The sequence below is a fragment of the Triturus cristatus genome, chromosome 10, assembly GCF_964204655.1.
Source record: "Triturus cristatus chromosome 10, aTriCri1.1, whole genome shotgun sequence".
Taxonomy (NCBI): Eukaryota; Metazoa; Chordata; class Amphibia; order Caudata; family Salamandridae; genus Triturus; species Triturus cristatus.
In genome coordinates, this window is record NC_140593.1 from 273,039,076 (window position 1) to 273,055,311 (window position 16,236).

The 16,236-nt window shown below is 43.1% G+C and overlaps 2 protein-coding genes across 5 annotated transcripts in view; one reads left to right on the plus strand and one right to left on the minus strand.

The window, feature by feature from the left end:
• The window catches only part of RBM48 (RNA binding motif protein 48), a 125,793-nt gene extending 113,215 nt beyond the window's left edge, over nt 1-12,578 (minus strand). For 2 of the 3 annotated variants that reach the window (XR_014970048.1, XM_085631053.1), the window contains exon 1: nt 12,318-12,578. Coding sequence is in view for 2 of the 3 variants with exons in the window: in XM_085631053.1 (XP_085487179.1) it covers nt 12,318-12,440 (123 nt within the window). In the remaining variant the exon portion in view is untranslated. Of the gene's footprint in view, nt 1-12,097; nt 12,208-12,317 lie in introns of those variants that run through there. The other variant, XM_085631054.1, reaches the window with a different exon arrangement.
• Nucleotides 12,579-12,990: 412 nt separating this feature from the next.
• The window catches only part of PEX1 (peroxisomal biogenesis factor 1), an 831,513-nt gene continuing 828,267 nt past the window's right edge, over nt 12,991-16,236 (plus strand). Inside the window, exon 1 of one of the 2 annotated variants that reach the window (XM_085631051.1) lies at nt 12,991-13,343. In XM_085631051.1, coding sequence (XP_085487177.1) covers nt 13,227-13,343 — 117 coding nt within the window. In that variant the 5' untranslated portion in view covers nt 12,991-13,226. The remainder of the gene's footprint in view (nt 13,344-16,236) is intronic. The other variant, XM_085631052.1, reaches the window with a different exon arrangement.

Genomic DNA, 16,236 nt, shown 5'->3' on the forward strand with positions numbered 1-16,236 from the left:
AACATATCCCACTTTGTGAATGTATTTTAATGGCAATGACTCATATTAAACCTTAAATAAACATGTGTATCCATTGGTTAAATTCAGTAATGTAATAAGATATAACTGGTTAGTGAAATGGGAAACAAATACAAACAATTGGGATATTTTGCTCTTTCTGCCACACCTCTGACTCCGCCCACTGACCCAATTCACTGGTTATTCCCGCCCTCTGATTCTCCGCCCACAGTTCCCCTACCTTTTTTCCCCCACTTCGACCACTGCTTTGGCCCCAAAACCTCCAGGGTCGGCCTTTGCCTCCCCCTCCGAGAACCCACGCAAGCGCACACAATCCTCGGGATGGACCCAGACACCTTTGTCAGGCTAAACAAGCATTGGCATAGTCAATAGGTCTCGCTTTTGGGACCTTATAAGTGTTTAGCCATGCAACAGTTGATGTTGTTGCACGAGGGATATTGTGCTGCATAACTAAATACTTATAAGGTCCCAAAGGCGAGACCTATCGGCTATGCCAATGCTTGTCTTTGCTTGACATGGGATGGCACTGTATGGTCATCCCACCCACTCTCCCGCCTCGTCCTATGGTCCACTGTTTGATGCCCTCCACCCCCTTGTTGGAAAGGAAAAAAGGCGATGTGTTGCGGTCAATGGTGGCCGCATCATAGCGCCTTTTTTTGTACTTATTTTTTTACTTTTAACCATGTTGCACAGCAGCTCGCTCTGCAGTACAATGTGTGGAATAAAAATATTGAGAAAGCCAGTAGATCTTGCATATGCGAAAACTGTTGGCCGTGCCAATGCTGGTCTTTTACTTTCGCCTTGTCAATATTTTGACAACTGTGTACGTCCTTCACACACATCTGAACAGAATCACAAATGCAACTGGAATAGGTTACCATTGCTCTGTGTGCTCTGCAGAGGGGCCAAAGATTGTGTGGATGTATATTCACACCTTTTTGACCTATGTGAGAAACTCACACAGGCGTCGGACTCTGCCCCATACCTCTGGATTGTGACTCCAGAAGAATAATATGCTACACGAAAAAAGGTTAAAAAAAACATAATGGAAGTAGCAAACACACCGAGGGAAAGCAAAATAAAGTAAAACGTATGTAGGAGCTAAATCGGGTACAAGGATTGATTTAATGTTTTTTACATTCATTTTTCAGACATCGATCAGTGTTACTTGCCAGCAGAGATAAGGGGATGAATATAGGGCCCAAAAGGGACCCCTTTCAATGTCTGTTTTAAACTGCTAATGAGTCAGAGACCCAGAAGGACCCGGGCCACCTAAAGCCCTGCAGTGCCCCCATGTGCTCTGCAACACAGGATGTCAGAATATACTCTGGTTACAGCCCCATGAGGGGAGAGTGACGCTGGAGGTCAGGTCACAGCAGGATATAACCGCGTTGTGATGGCTGTTTCCCCATTCAAGGCTGTGTGTCATGATAACCGCCCAAACACATGCTTTTCCCAGCCACTATGTTATAGGCCATCCTCAATACCATTATTTCTGTAGACGGAGTTCCTGTAAAGTCTGACAGCCTACGACTAGGAGTGGGGAGACGGTGACAATGTCTGTCGCAGCCATCACCCCATTTAAAATCTCGGGGATTCCATCCTCTGAAGCACACAGATGGAAACTCTGGGTGGAGGCGCTGGAAGTAGGTCTTACTACCGCTCATGTCGTCGAAGACCAGACGAGGTCCGTGCTTCTGTCGCCGGCAGGAAACTGGTCTTCAAACTCTCAAGGCACACTTGTCAAAGCCAGGCCACCCTTCACTTACACTACGCAGCAAATTGCCCGTCACTGGCCTAAACAAACGTTTTGCCACACTCGCCAAGCCGGATGATAAAACATTGCTCCCACGCCAAGCTACAAAGGCCTCAGATGACTCCATCAATGCAGGCCTGAAATATTTTGTGAGCACTTGAGCTCTTCCTGATCAGATTGAAGCGGTCTGGGTGCAGTTTATCAAGGGTGTGCATCGGCAAAGCTGCAAAGACAGATTTTGCGAACATATGGACAAATCTCTGACCGATTTACTAACACTGGGCCGGTCTCTAGAACTTTTCAGTTCAAGCGCATCAAGTGTGGAAGCTGCCCTGAATGAACTGATGAAGGCAGAACCCATAAAACAAATCTGTAAAACTGCGACACGCCCCAAAGCCCACTCCATCCACCTCACGCCAGAGATCTTCAGAACTAAGGTGGCGCTTTTGTCACATGAATGAAGGTGACTTGCAAAGGGAAGAAACGTTCAGCATGTGGCAAACAACCAATTTGCGAAAGTCTGCCATTCATCGCGCACCACCAAATTTCCATCGGGAAAGCCGCAAACAATGTCAGCCCTTCAACACCCAATCTTCCAAACGAAGAAATATTTGACAATCAAGAAGACAAAAGAGCAGTGTAGGCCGGTTACAACATGAAGCAAAGTAAGAACCTCAGACGTCTTCATCTTAAGAAAAGCCTTGATCAACAATGGCTCATCACTCAATATCAGGGCAAAGGATCATTTCAGTTCCCTCAAACCTCTCCCCATGCTAAAGCCCACAAAAGTCTAAATATATGCATATGGCAACAAAACACCCTTACCTAATTTGGCATCTTTACCACTGAACTAATTAGCAACAACTAATCTGTAATCACAATGCAGGTCACTTTAAAATACAAGCGCGCGTGCCTCACGCTGAAAGGAGGCAGCAGGGGAGGGGAGACAGGAGGGGGCCTGCGCCTGTTTCCCTTCCGGGAACGAGCAGGGGCACCACATGTTTGCAAGTTAATTACAAACATATGGTGTCAAAGCTCGCTCCCGCAAGTGAATCGCCAGACGTGCACGCGTTGCCATTAAAAGCAATGCAACGTGTGCAAGTTTTTGGCTGAAAAGGCGCATCGATGGCTAAAGGTCTTTCTCCTATGTAGCGCATGCGCGCTGCGTAGGGGAGACCTAAAAAGGCATTCTTAGGTACCGAGCCCCCTGTTTTGTTGTTTTTCACTTTATTACTGTTTGTGTGCTGCATAAAGTTACACTTAATAAGGGCACTGTTTTTTTACTCACATACCAGTTCCCATAAGCCGTACCGTAATAAAAAGAAAGTGACGTTCACCCATTGGGCGAACATGCTCCATGAGTCATTTAACCATCAGTCTTTTTCCAAGTCTCCTTAGAAGCAACAGGAAGTGAGGATCTGAACGGTCACGCTCCATGTGTACCAGGAAGTGACGTTCACCCATTTGGCGATTAGGCCCCAAGAGTAGTTTACGCACTAATCTTTGCTCAAGTTCTTAATTCAAGTTCTTTTAAAGCTTCTTTAAAAGCAACAGGAAGTGAGGATCTAGACCAGAGTTCTTCAAACTGTGGGGCGCGCCCCCCTGGGGGGCCGTGGATGGGTTCCCAGGAGGGCGCTAATGCCTCTGAAAGTACATGTAAATGAAGATGGCCTGGAAGTGCAGCGATTTTTATTTGCTGCATTTCCAGGCCGTCTTCATTTACACCCAGGCCTTGAAGTGAAAGTGACAACTGTTAACAGAGCGCGATGGGGTTGGGGGGGTCAGTGAGTGTGCTGGCAGGATCAAAGAAGTTTCTAAAAAATAAAAAAAAGCCAAGTGTTTTATGTTATCACAGTCTTTTAAGTGTGTATAAAATAATGCAAAAATAGAAAAATAAATGCAAGTTAAACTAACTTGTGATAAATGCACTCTTTTAGGTTATGAAACCTCAGTTTGCAACTACCATCACTGCAGATGTGTGTGTGTATGTGAGTTAGCATTTTGAGCATAGTTATGTATTTCCTGCATTTGCCACATAATCCACCATCTGCTGCATGATGTGCAGATTTAAAAAAAAAAAAACTCATTTCGAGCTCAAACGGCAGCAGCAACACGTTACCTTGCAGTGGAAAGCCCTTTCTAAAGGTTGACTGGTCACCTTTCTGTTGCTTATTGCTATATGTGAGTGTTAAAGTGGTACTAATGAGGGGAAATATATGCCAGGACACTGTTAACAAGTTGAGAAATGGCAAAATAATGCAATAATGCTATCACAAAATAGGCAAGATTATGCAGCATTATTCGCCTCTGCTTGTTGCATAATTTGGCCTTCTCCTGCCACATAATTCCAGTGGCCCTGTTTATAGTGCTATGAGGTCCCAGCCTGTAGCAGAAAGCACTCTGAATATGTAAGTCAATATTTTAAAATAGTATTTAAATAGTCTAAACTAGGCTGCTGCTGCAGCAAAATGATGCAGTGAATGAGGTAAAACAAGTTCTTACATAATATACTTTTTAGTAATAAGTAATGAAACTGTATCTAATGCAGACATTTTTGTAAGTGCCTCCACAATTCCAAATCTCAGCTAACACCCCTACATTACTTCTCAAAAAGAATTAATCTTTGCAGCCATGAAGCTTTAAGCAGAGCTGCTGGAATAATTCAGTAGGAGAGGACCACATTATGCTGCCTGGTTGACTAAATAATGCAACAAAAAAAAGGTTAGTTATGCGGCACATTTTGTGGTTAGCATTACTACATTATTTTGTTATTTTAACTCATGGTAACGCTGTTAAGGGAAATATTTCATCTCGCCCAAATACAGCCGTAAGCAACTACAAGATTGCCAGTCAATCTTTGCAAAGGGCCTTCCACTGCTCCGAACACTTTGCCTCATTTTAAGTAACTTTTGTTCCGTGTAAAATAAAATCAAGTTTTTTTTGTTGGAATCTGCAGATTATGGATTATGTAGCAAATGCGGTAAACTCATAATTATGTGCAAAAATGATACTGCTGCAGAAACTCACAATTCCAGTGGCCCTGGCTTTAAGTGACTCAATCAATTAATGGCTGGTTTCTTTTTCAACTTTCTGCACTACCACCACACCCTTCACTTTCAGGCAGAGGCACCTCAAAGTCAATATTAACCATTCTGGAGCAGTTTTTGAGTGAAAGCTGAGCCCATGGGGTGGCAGGTAGAAGGCCAGCAGGCTTGCATTCAGATGCAGAGCCGTAATCCTCTTGACTACTGGAGCCTCACAGTAATAGTCTAGGAGACAGAGGAAAGGATTGAGATTCATTGATATTGTCAAAGAGATGGCCCAGAATATGGAGCACTGTATGCTGACTCTTTTTTATGTTTACAAATCGCCAGAGATAGCTTCTTCAGAGAGATACCCGAAAGAAGGGGACAATATAAGTGGTCTCTTTTTTAATTTCTTTTTAAAAAGGCCATTCATTAGTGAAGCTGGTACTGCTGCCACGTGTGTAAGTGACCACTGCTGGTTATCATTAGGGAAGCAGATGAAGCAGGACTGGGGCTCAGGGGTTTGAGGGGCCCACTGCATCACAATGATGACAGTTCACCTTTAAAAAAGGGGCATGACAGAATATTTTTCTTTCTAGCATTAAGGCTGAGGTTATGATCCGCCAAGGTGGGGAAGAGGTAAAAGATGCAAAGGAGATAGCCTGCTACTCAGGACTGCAGTTATGAGAATTGCAGCAGGTGTAGTTGCATTGGGGTCCAAAAGTGGGAGGGGCTCACAACACCCCAATTATGGGGGAAAGTATGTTTGGGATAATACATGTTTTTGTTTGATGCTTTTGCTGTTTTAGAAGTCTCATATTTAGTGAGGTTTAAAAGTACTCCTGAAATCAGCTCATACGCCCCACTCCCTATACGCACAGTAGCCAGGCGAGGAGGCAACCTTGATATCGCAGAGATACGCTGCTGTGACAAGATGTTAGCGTTCCTTACCAACAGCGATTTTTCCGTTTTTCTATTTTAAAGTGTGACTATAGGTGCTCCTTCCCTCTCGTTTTGAAGGCTCATGAGGCATTTACTGGGCTTATGAAAAGTACGTAAAACAACTATGAATCAGGCTTTCTGTATATACTGCACCTGAAAGTGAATTTTGGATATATAATAACAGTGACTTATGGAATCATACAAAAGCGGACACACAAACTATGCGGTCCCTTACTATAGAGTGTGTGGTTTATGTTTTTTGTTTGTTAATGTCTTGTACTGTCTCATTTCGCAGGCACAATACAGCACCTTTTACAAAACGTAATGAAGAAAAATATATAGTGCAAAAAATATATCACTTTTTCTTACAGGTCACCACCACTATTGGTGCAAGGTGTATGTGTCGTGCAATTTTGTAATTATGTTTTTTGTTCTTCCAGGGGCCTACCAGCCTAAATACCTACTGGGGTATAGTATACAGTGCATGTAGAATGTTATATGCACCACATAGTATTAACCTTGTACATATACACATTTTATTCTTGCATCTTTGAATGTAGAAGGGATCGCTATAGGTCCTGATGAGAAGCCAGGGGAGGGCTTCAAAACATGTCAACACAGGAAGCACTGCCAATTTAAGCTTAGTATTTCGGTCTCATTGCTCACTTTTAACGATACCAGCTCAAAGTAACATTACATTTTTTTTGTCTTTCCAGAGCCAGATATTTTTTTATTATACACCACTTTCCCATTTTCCTGACCCTTCCACTCACACTCCTACACCACACATAGTATTGTTATAAAATCAGTGCTCCCACGTAGTCGTTAGTCGCAGCACGCCCGCAGCAGGACGGGAAGACCCCGATGATGAAGCATGCCACCAAGGATCCTTTTGGTGGGTGAGGGGTATTTTAACAAAGCTGTGTGCTTTCCACCATCGTAGGAGACAAACCAAATCTGGAGGAACACTACCTTTCAACTCCATAAGGGTGGATCCCTTTGTTTGAATACCTAAAGTTACACTTTGCCTCCAAGTTAAGCTTAACTGCTTTGTGCCATCTACCAGAGGGTTAAGCTCAGGGTAATTTAGTGACTTTTGTGGTTCGCCCTGACAAGGATTGTGGTTGTTGCCCAAGTGGAACTTCCACCAACCTGAACTAATAACCGGATTTGTTTCAAAAACAAAAAACTATCAGCGGAATGCTTGAATTATGGCGTGTGTTGTAAGAGTTGATAAGCAGAAACTGATAACCACAAATATGTTTGTTTACTGAGTTTTTTTCCAGTGACTAATTTTCTCATGATGGGCTTATTAATTTAAAATCTCGCTTCTATGCCTAGTGGCATTTTGCCACAGAGCCTGGTTAGTGGGTGACCAACCTGCTATGCATGGCCGGTAGCTGTGTGCATCAACCAAGCCCTGCCCACAACTGGCTGCGGAATTGGTCTCAGCCTGTGGACAGGACCTGTGCCCAATTCACCACAGGGCTGACAAAGTCTTCTGCACAGCCTTTGGAGAAACACAGTGGGGGTTGACAGCAGAGCCTGGAACTCAACCTGCCATGGGCGGTCAACTGCCAGTACGCAAGGACTATGTCAATGCACAAAGGGAGTAGGCCACAGGGCTGGCATGCAGCTGGGCCCAGCACCTGCAAGTTTTGTGAAGATTTATTAAGCAGCCCCAAAGTTATCAGCAAACTGAAAAACTGTTCTTCCTATGGAAACGCTGACTTAACTATAACTACCCAGTAGCGACCACCACTGAGATGGATGGATGGATATATAACATTACATATAATCCCTGCATAAAAGGTTTTCCCTAGTTTCTTTATTAAAGGTGACTTGTGACGTACCTATTCGCCTTTAATAAAACAATTAATTATATAGCCACACAACTGTAATAGCTTATTACAGTAGAGTTCTGATGTCACAATGCCTGCTGCCAGAGTCAGCAGTTGAGGGGAAAGGCATGTCACAGAGCACAATAAAGGCTGCATATTAAACAAATTTTTCCTTCTGCTCAGTTTTTTTTTCTAGCTGAACAGTGACAAGCAGAAAGGAGGCCTTTATGGCAACATGTTTATTTTTTTCCAAACTTTAGGTTAATATAGTATATCTCTGCATGTTTCTACACATTCCGAGCTACAACGTTGGTTTTAAATCTAGCTTGTAATTAACTGAATCCAATATCTTTTTGCAACAAATATGTAACTGCTTTTTGGAGAGCTTAGATTTACACTAAAGATTGTCATTGTATTTTTCAAGTTTAAAAACAACCTAGCTCTTTCATATGTAAATAAGCACCAAACCAAGAATTTCAGTAGTTTGTGGGTGCAGGTAATAGTGGGACCATGTATTATAAGGAATAAAATACCCCCTGTTGTACATTATAATATTGCAAGTCATCTCTGTGGTCCATGACCCTACAGGGGAACTTAGCCTTTAGCCACATTCCTCTATATCAGAGGTCTTCAAACTATTTTGCTCTGAGCCCCCCTAATGAAATGTTTTGAAATCTGGCCCCCTTCAAAACTTTATGGAATGGATTGAGGGAGTGAGAGGGACAGGGCTGGACTGAGTACAGAGAGAATGGCTTATGTGATCATTTCAGGGTTACTTTTGTATAGCTCTAAACCACAATAAATATGGAACTTATAAAACAGCAAATGCATTGAACAAAAACAGGTATATACCCAAAAATACTGCTCGCCATAATGTATTTGGAGTGTTGTGAGCCCATTGCACTCCTGGACACCTGTGCAACTGCACATGGTGAACTAATGCTAATAACTGCAGCCCTGAGAACCGGGCTATCTCCATTGCTTCTTTCACTCCTTCTCCACCTTGCCCGAACATCACTCCAATCTTGAAACAGGCTCTCTGTATCTTTCAGAAAAGAAATGAGCTCCAACACGTTGTCTCCATTTTTTCTGCAAGGGTGCCCTCGGTCTTAATGCTAGAAAGGGAAATAAGCTCTCATGCCCCTTTTAAGCCATAAATGTGATGCAGTGGGTCCCTCAGACAGCCCTGTGCACCAATGCTGCTGCCCCTGCTTCACTAATGATAGCTACAGACTGCAAAGAGGGCAGTCTCTTCTGCCCTGTGTTAAAAACATAGACTCTCATCTAGCCACAGCCTCCTCTCTGCCATCTCTGAGTGCAAACGAAGGTGTCTACTATGCTTCAATGTTCCCCTTAGATGGGCCACTGCTCCAGGGCCTAAAACAGCACTGGAACAGCAAGAGTGTAATGGGTCCAAATGCAAGCAAGGAAGGATGGTAAAACAGCTATAATTGGGATTTTGTTGTCTCTTCGTACCACTGGGCCCTGCTGCCACAGTACCTGCAGCACCAATGATACTCTCTGCCCCTTTGTGTTAAAAAGCTGCAAGGGTGACCTGGGCTCTTAAGCTAGCAAGGAAAATGGGCCTCCACTCCACTTTTCATGGTAAAGCATAGTTGAGCAGCAGTAGCCACTTACACACCTGGCAGTAGTACCTGCTGCACTAATAGATGGTCTTAAAAAAAAAAAACATATATGTTGTCTCCTTCCTTGTGGTATCTCTCCGAGGAAGCGAGGAAGCTGTCTCTGGCCATGTGTAAATGAAAAAATGAGCCCCCACACAGTGCTCCCTCTTCTGGGCCATCCCTTTGACAATATCCAAGAATCTCACTCCTTTACTCTTTCTCCTGGACCAGTACTCTGATGCCCTAGTGTTTGAGAGGATCAAGACTCTGCATTTGAATACAATCCTGCTGGTCTCCACCCTGCCATACCCCGGAATCAAGTTTTACAAAAACTACTGCTCCTGAATGGCGAATGCTAACTTTCTGGTGCCTCTGTCTGAAAGCGTAGGGCAGGGTGTTGGTGTAGAGAGTTAAAAAAGAAACAAGCCTTCTCACCAGCCGTTAATTGATTGAGTCATCTAAAGCCAGGGCCACTGGAATTATAAGATTCTGCGGCAGAATTTTCTGCATAATTATGGGTTTACCGCATTTGCTACTTAATCCATCATCTGCCGCAAAATCTTCAGGCTTTTACAAAAAAACGTATTCCAGCTCAAACTGATAAAAAGTTACTAAACATGTGGCAACGTTCTAAAACAGTGGAAGGCTCATTACAAAGGTTGAATGGTCATCTTTCAGTTGCTTATTGCTGTATTTGGGTGTTAAAGAGGTGAAATATGTCTCCTGACAGTGTTACTATAAGTAAAAAGGACAAAATAGTGAAGTAATACTTATCACAAAGGGTACTGCATTATGCTGTGTAATTGACCTTTTCTGGCAGCATAATTTAGTCAACTCTGCCGCATAATTTAGTCCTCTGCTGACAAATAATTTCAGTGGCCCTGCTTAAAGCTCCATAGTGATTAAGATTTTTTCTTTTTTGAGAGGTAACATAGGGGTGGTACCAGCTGAATTCAGGAATAAACACTTATCCCCAGTCACAGATCTGGGTTGAATCCATCATCGTTCTGGCTGATGTGGGGAGGACTTGGCCTGGCAGTTTGGGCTGGATTGTTCCCATGAGGAACAGGGTCAAGACTGATTTGCATATGGCTGGGTCCAAGCTGGGGTGGCATACTGATCAAAAGAACGATTGATTAAACCCAGTGGTTAAAAAGTTTCAGCACTCCGTCCATCATCTTGTTGTGTTTGCTATGTTCGCCCTAAGTGGCAACGGGGTATGCCCAGACGTGGGTCCATTGCTCGCTGTACCACTGAATTCAAGCTTGCCTGCTGATGAGGGACAATACCTCGAAACTGGCCCCAGGATGCTTATTTCTGGTCCAGGGAGGACCTGGCCTGGCAGTTCAGGCTGCATTGTTTCTATGAGGAACAGAGTCAAGACTAATTTGCATATGGCTGGGTCCAAACTAGGGTGGCATAGTGAGCAAAAGAACGATGGATTAAACCCAGATCTGTGACTGGGGGTGAGTGGTTGAAAAGTTTCAGCACTCCATCATCTTGTTGTGTTTGCCAAATTGAGGGAGTCTCAGGGTGATAGGCACAAAGTCTACAGAAAAACAGGCATTTGCAATGCAATCAGTCTCCCCTTTGGGACCTTATATCTAGTTATCTATGCAGCACATTAGCCTGGGTGCTGATACATCTACTGTTCTTTAACATGGAGGGAAAGTAAGCACCAAACTGCGGAACACGCCTGGTATGGGAACACATGGAGAGAAATACTGCCTATCAGTGGGAAATTGTATTGTCCAAAGCTCTGTTTTTAATATAAAATCAGCCAATTCCGTGGTCATATCACTGAAAATACAAGATTTGAAAACAATATTATTGTCTACGGGTGCTCGTTGAATACAAGTTCCTATGGCCTGGAATCTAGGAAATGCTAAAGTGATTCTGGTATTTTACTGACCTCTGCTGATAGTTTTCTATCAAGAAAGTTAAATATAGGCAGTTGTCAGAAAAATAAAATAATAAAGTCCCTAAGTAGAAAGCAATGCTGGTATTTTGCTGACCTCTACTGATCATTTTCAATCAAGACAGTTAATTAGAGACAGTTGAACAAGCAGAAAGCAATTCTGGTATGTTACGGACCTCTACTGGTCGTTTTTTATCAAGACAGTTAAATTGAGGCAGTTGAACAGAAAAAAAAAGTCCCTTAGCAAAGTCGGAAGCAGACAAATCCTAGGGAGGATCTCCAGATCTCACAAAGTACATACCACAGATCTTCCAGACTCTAGGCGCGACCTAAATAACACACCTACAAAACCTAGGGAGTCAAGCATCCTGCTCCGTGGCCTCCAATGTCTGCATGTAGTTCCTGAGTGGTTTCCAGATATCTTTGGCCTCAAAGTCGTGGGTTGCAGGGTGGCCTACATTTCTCTTATTGTGCCGCTGTGTATTAGACTATTCAACCAGGCTTTGGCAGTGGGTGGGCGTTTGCTAACCCAGTGAATGGCAATTTTGAGTTTAGCCAGGAGCAACGCACAGACCACCTTCATTTCTACATGTACTTGCAGAGGCATTAGCGCAGCCCTGGGAAACCATACAAGAACCCACAGGGGAGTGCGCAGCAGAGTAGTAAGAGCACTGCTCTATGCAGAAATGAAACTCCTGTTACTTTCGATACCCTTACAATGTAAGGCATGAGATACTTTATCCCATATATAGCCCCTGCTCACCAATGAACATCCGATTTGTTTGCACGTGCGCAAAGGGTTCCTCGAAGGGTTAACGGAAAGCCACTGCAGTCCTAAAATCAGGAAAACCCGGAAATCAGAGAAAACGCTAGTATTGCTGCACATGCATCTAAGACATTCCACTAGAGATGAGAGAGTGCGCCCTCGTTGTACCCTGTCCCCCCAGGTAGTTAACCAAGATTGCTCAAACCTTGAACTTTGAGATGCTCTCCATTGATCTAGCCCGTATGGAAATGATTATTTTTTCTCCGCATTCTGGGACTCGTGTATTCACTTTGATCGGTTTAAGCAAGCACATACAATTCCTAGAATGTAAATAGTTGTTAGTAAAAAAAAAGTCACGAATGGTATGGGTGGTATGTGGCATCGAATGCACAATCCTGTCTCTGCTAACAAGTAGAAGTACGTACCCGCACCGCCTTTGGCCTGCGCCCTTCTCTGTACTTGGCTCTGGAGTGACAGGCAGCCCGCTGCGCATGGTGCCCGCACACCTGCAGAACCTGTTGATGATGCCCACTTGTCTGTGATTCCATTTCGTTCCTTCGCCCACTAGAAACTCAAGTAGGACAAGTAGAACATTAGCTCGAAAGATGTGAACGTTAGGCTCGCACACCACGCGGCCATCTTAGAATTGGGTTTGTTCATCGTCAGTAATGCAGCATAGGGTCCTCCCGCTGGAAGAGGTCCCGTCAGTTCTGGTATATAGGTTGATTTTGAGCTTAACCAACAGGGTAGATGGGCGCGAGATACGCCCCGTATACTCCGCTTGAACCAATAGCGAATAGTATTGTCTACTAGTAATGAATTTGTCGCTCGTGTTCAAGTAAAAGTACCAAACTAACTACATTGATGCTTTATAACTCACATTGGTATCTATTGTCGGCTGTCTTCGAAGTTTCATGCTAGAGCACTGGAGACTGCCTTTGGCTCCGAAGTCAAATTGGCGGAACCAAATGACCTAAGAAGTCAGAACTCACACAGGTTCAATTACACTTTGATGTCAGAATTGCCGATGTTTACAGACCAACCAATTGGAGACAGAAAACGGACAATAATGTTTTGGCGGCCATATTGGATTAAAATATAAACATCGGTTTCCCCGAACTACCCGGGGAAGCTGATCGTGCGCGGTACAGCATCACGCACTAGATTCCCAACTTGGCATGGCAGGTACTACCCTCTACCTGTCACGTGGTGGTGGGGCAACTTGGGTCACGCCTCCAACCAACAGGATTCGGATCATGCTGGAGTCAGTCGCCGGTGAATGGCTGTACTTTGCTGTATTTGGGATACATCTGCCTCTAGTCGGCCGTTGAAGGATGCTGGGTGGCGGGGTACTAGGGGGAGTATCGGCCTTATGTCTAAGGTTCACAAACAGCAAAAACTGCTTCTTGCACCTCCCGCCTCACCTAGTGTCGCACCTCCGCCTGCATCAGGTAAGGTATTTTTAGCTCTTGTAGAGTCCTCTGGGCAAAGGTTGCACTTGAACTCCCACACACACACTAGTGGTTTAAATTGTGCAAAAGTAAGAAAGGATTACCTGAGTTCAAGAGAGGGTCACCCTAAAGGTCAGTAAATACTAGAAGGATTGTTACCATGTACTGCGGTGTGGAACAATTAATTATATGTAGTGTGGCACAATTCAGTGTTTAGTCCAGGTCGGATGGGGGAGAGCTTCTTAATTGATTTAAAGCTGTTGCAATCATCTTAATTATATACGTTGTGGTTCTGTGCAGTGCGCACGAAACTCAGTAAATATCAGGCCATACTTTTTCCCCACTTGTTTGCCGAAAGCACACATCGTATACAATATACAATGTACATAGGGAAACACACTATTGCGCAAAACGGTAGAATGTGATATATTTCTAAACAAACAAAAAATTGGAAAGGTAGTAGAAGAAATAACAGACTTAGAGAATGAGGCCAGTCGATACATTATTATACATTGCGCAAGTATTAAAATCATAAAACGATTTAGTGCCTGATCGAAGGGTACACAAAGGAAGATTGGTGAATACAAGACGCAATAGGAGGAATAAAGTGCCTGAAGTGAGCTTAAAACCTATCTTGAGCTAGTGTATATTGATGAAAGTCAGCATATATAAGTATACAAGGATTAGAGTCTGTGACAGTGATCCAGCGGCACACCAACAACAGATACTACAATACCATATACTCACCTGAGCCCATAAACACACACGCACACCGTTGGATAACCGCTGGAGTCAAAGTCTTATCTGTTTCCTAAAATGAAGATTAGTTACCTTTATTCCTAAACTAACCTTTCACTGATCAAAAAGTTCTTTCCTCTGGTCGATGGGCCATTAGTTGGAGCTAGTTGATGGTGAAGTGACATGAATTTACCTTTTTCTATTATAATGAACTAACCACAGACTCAGGAAAATTTAAATCGTTATCTAACTTAATTTCATGTGAACCACTTTCAAAGTACAGTCCACTCATCGGAGAGAAGATTGGATTAATCAATCATCAAACACATACTTGGTACCTTTGCAATGACTTGTGCTCAGAAAGGAGAGGCCAGAGAGAAAAGGACATCTGCACATTCACGGAAATAATAATTACCTAGGTTGGTGTGAAAACCAACCCCCTGGCCAAAGGGCTGGTAAGGGTCCCCCGGGAAAGATCAGGCGACAAAGGCTTCAGGACAGGATTCAGGACAGGATAGACGACCTCTCTAGCACCGACGCTTGCGTAGCACCCCTCTCTGACACACTCTTCCTCCTTGAGATTCTCCCGCGATCTTCTTCCAAATTAATTTATTTAAGATAGATGGTTCGGCATTCGATTCTTCATCAGCATCTCTCGTTCCTCCGACAGCATCCCGAGCTCTGCAGCATTCAGCAAATCTCCGTCTGACTAACTAACTAAAGCTACCTCAATTGTCATGAACATCCATTAATCCAGAGATCTTCAGTGCTTGTTCCCAGGGTATGTAACGTTTGTGTCCTTGGATCGCATTCAAGAGTATCGTCATTCTTCCGGCTTAAATTTAACAGGCATGCGCGGAGGTCACATATCTAACAAACTTTGAACACACACGAGAGGCCCAAATGCGCACTAATAAGAAAGTCAGAAAGACCAATATTATTTTCAAGAATAAATGGTTTCACTGTATATCGCCTATCTCCACTCTAACCCCATTTATTTATTAATGCTTTCCCCGCATTAGCATAATAGCTTGGTTTAGTTACAGCAAAGCAAATGCCAGGCATGTGGACCTACAAGCCGCCATATTAGTATTTTCTGCTCATGCGCAAGAATTTCCCTCCAAGCTACAGATCGTCATACTGCGTAGATGCAGTTGATGCATGTGCACTAAAGATTTCCTGTTAGCAGCCATTTTAAAACTTCGCTCGAGTTACTCACGTTAGTAAACACATATGCATGCTTCTCTGACCTTTAATTTTGTGTGGTGCATATTAGTTTTACACAATGCATAATTAATACAATGTTAGAAAGTTATACGAGAAGATTGCTTCCGAGCAAGTCTCTTTTCTATGAGTCCTTGCTCCATTAATCCCCTCTCTGATGGCATTTTGAGCCATCACAAAATCACACATCCCAATCAGATGCCAACTTTAGCATATCTCATCTTCTTTTCCTCCCTCTTCATCTTGTTCCCATCTTTGTTTTCCAAATCTTTCATTCTTTTGTATAGCTTCCCTTTCATTTCTTCTAGTTGAATATCTTCATTCTTTCTTTTCCTTCCTTTTCCATTTACTTCATATTTTCTTCCTTTTCCTTTGTTTCTGCAACATTTATACCATATCATAACTGTTAAAACTATTATTATACCAACTAATGGAAAGACTACTTGACCTATAATACCTTTCCCAAGATTAGTAAACCAAGTCCCTATTGAAGAAATACTCTTTGTTAGTCTCTCCCATACACTGTGAACCTCCAGTGGTTTTAATTCTTCTTGAAGTTTTGTAATATTCTTAATGTATCCTTTGATTTCTTTGCTGTTATCCGGTATGTAAGTGCAACAATATTGCACTTTCAACATTTTATAGACTCCGCCTTCCTTTGCCAATAGTATATCAAGCGCAAGTCGATTTTGTAAAACCATAGACCTAATTGTAACCATTTCCGTATTAATCATCAAGAAACTCGCAGCAGTGTCAGTCGAAAGACGATCAACTACTGTTGACAATTGACAGATTCTATGTGAATTTAGAATGACTCCCACTGAAGGTATCAATGCACCAAATATGTCACCTATTATTTCTGAAAAACTAGCTCTCTTTCTTCGAGTTAGTTCATTAGTGTTTTCATTGCTTCCAGTGACTCTTTTTCCGG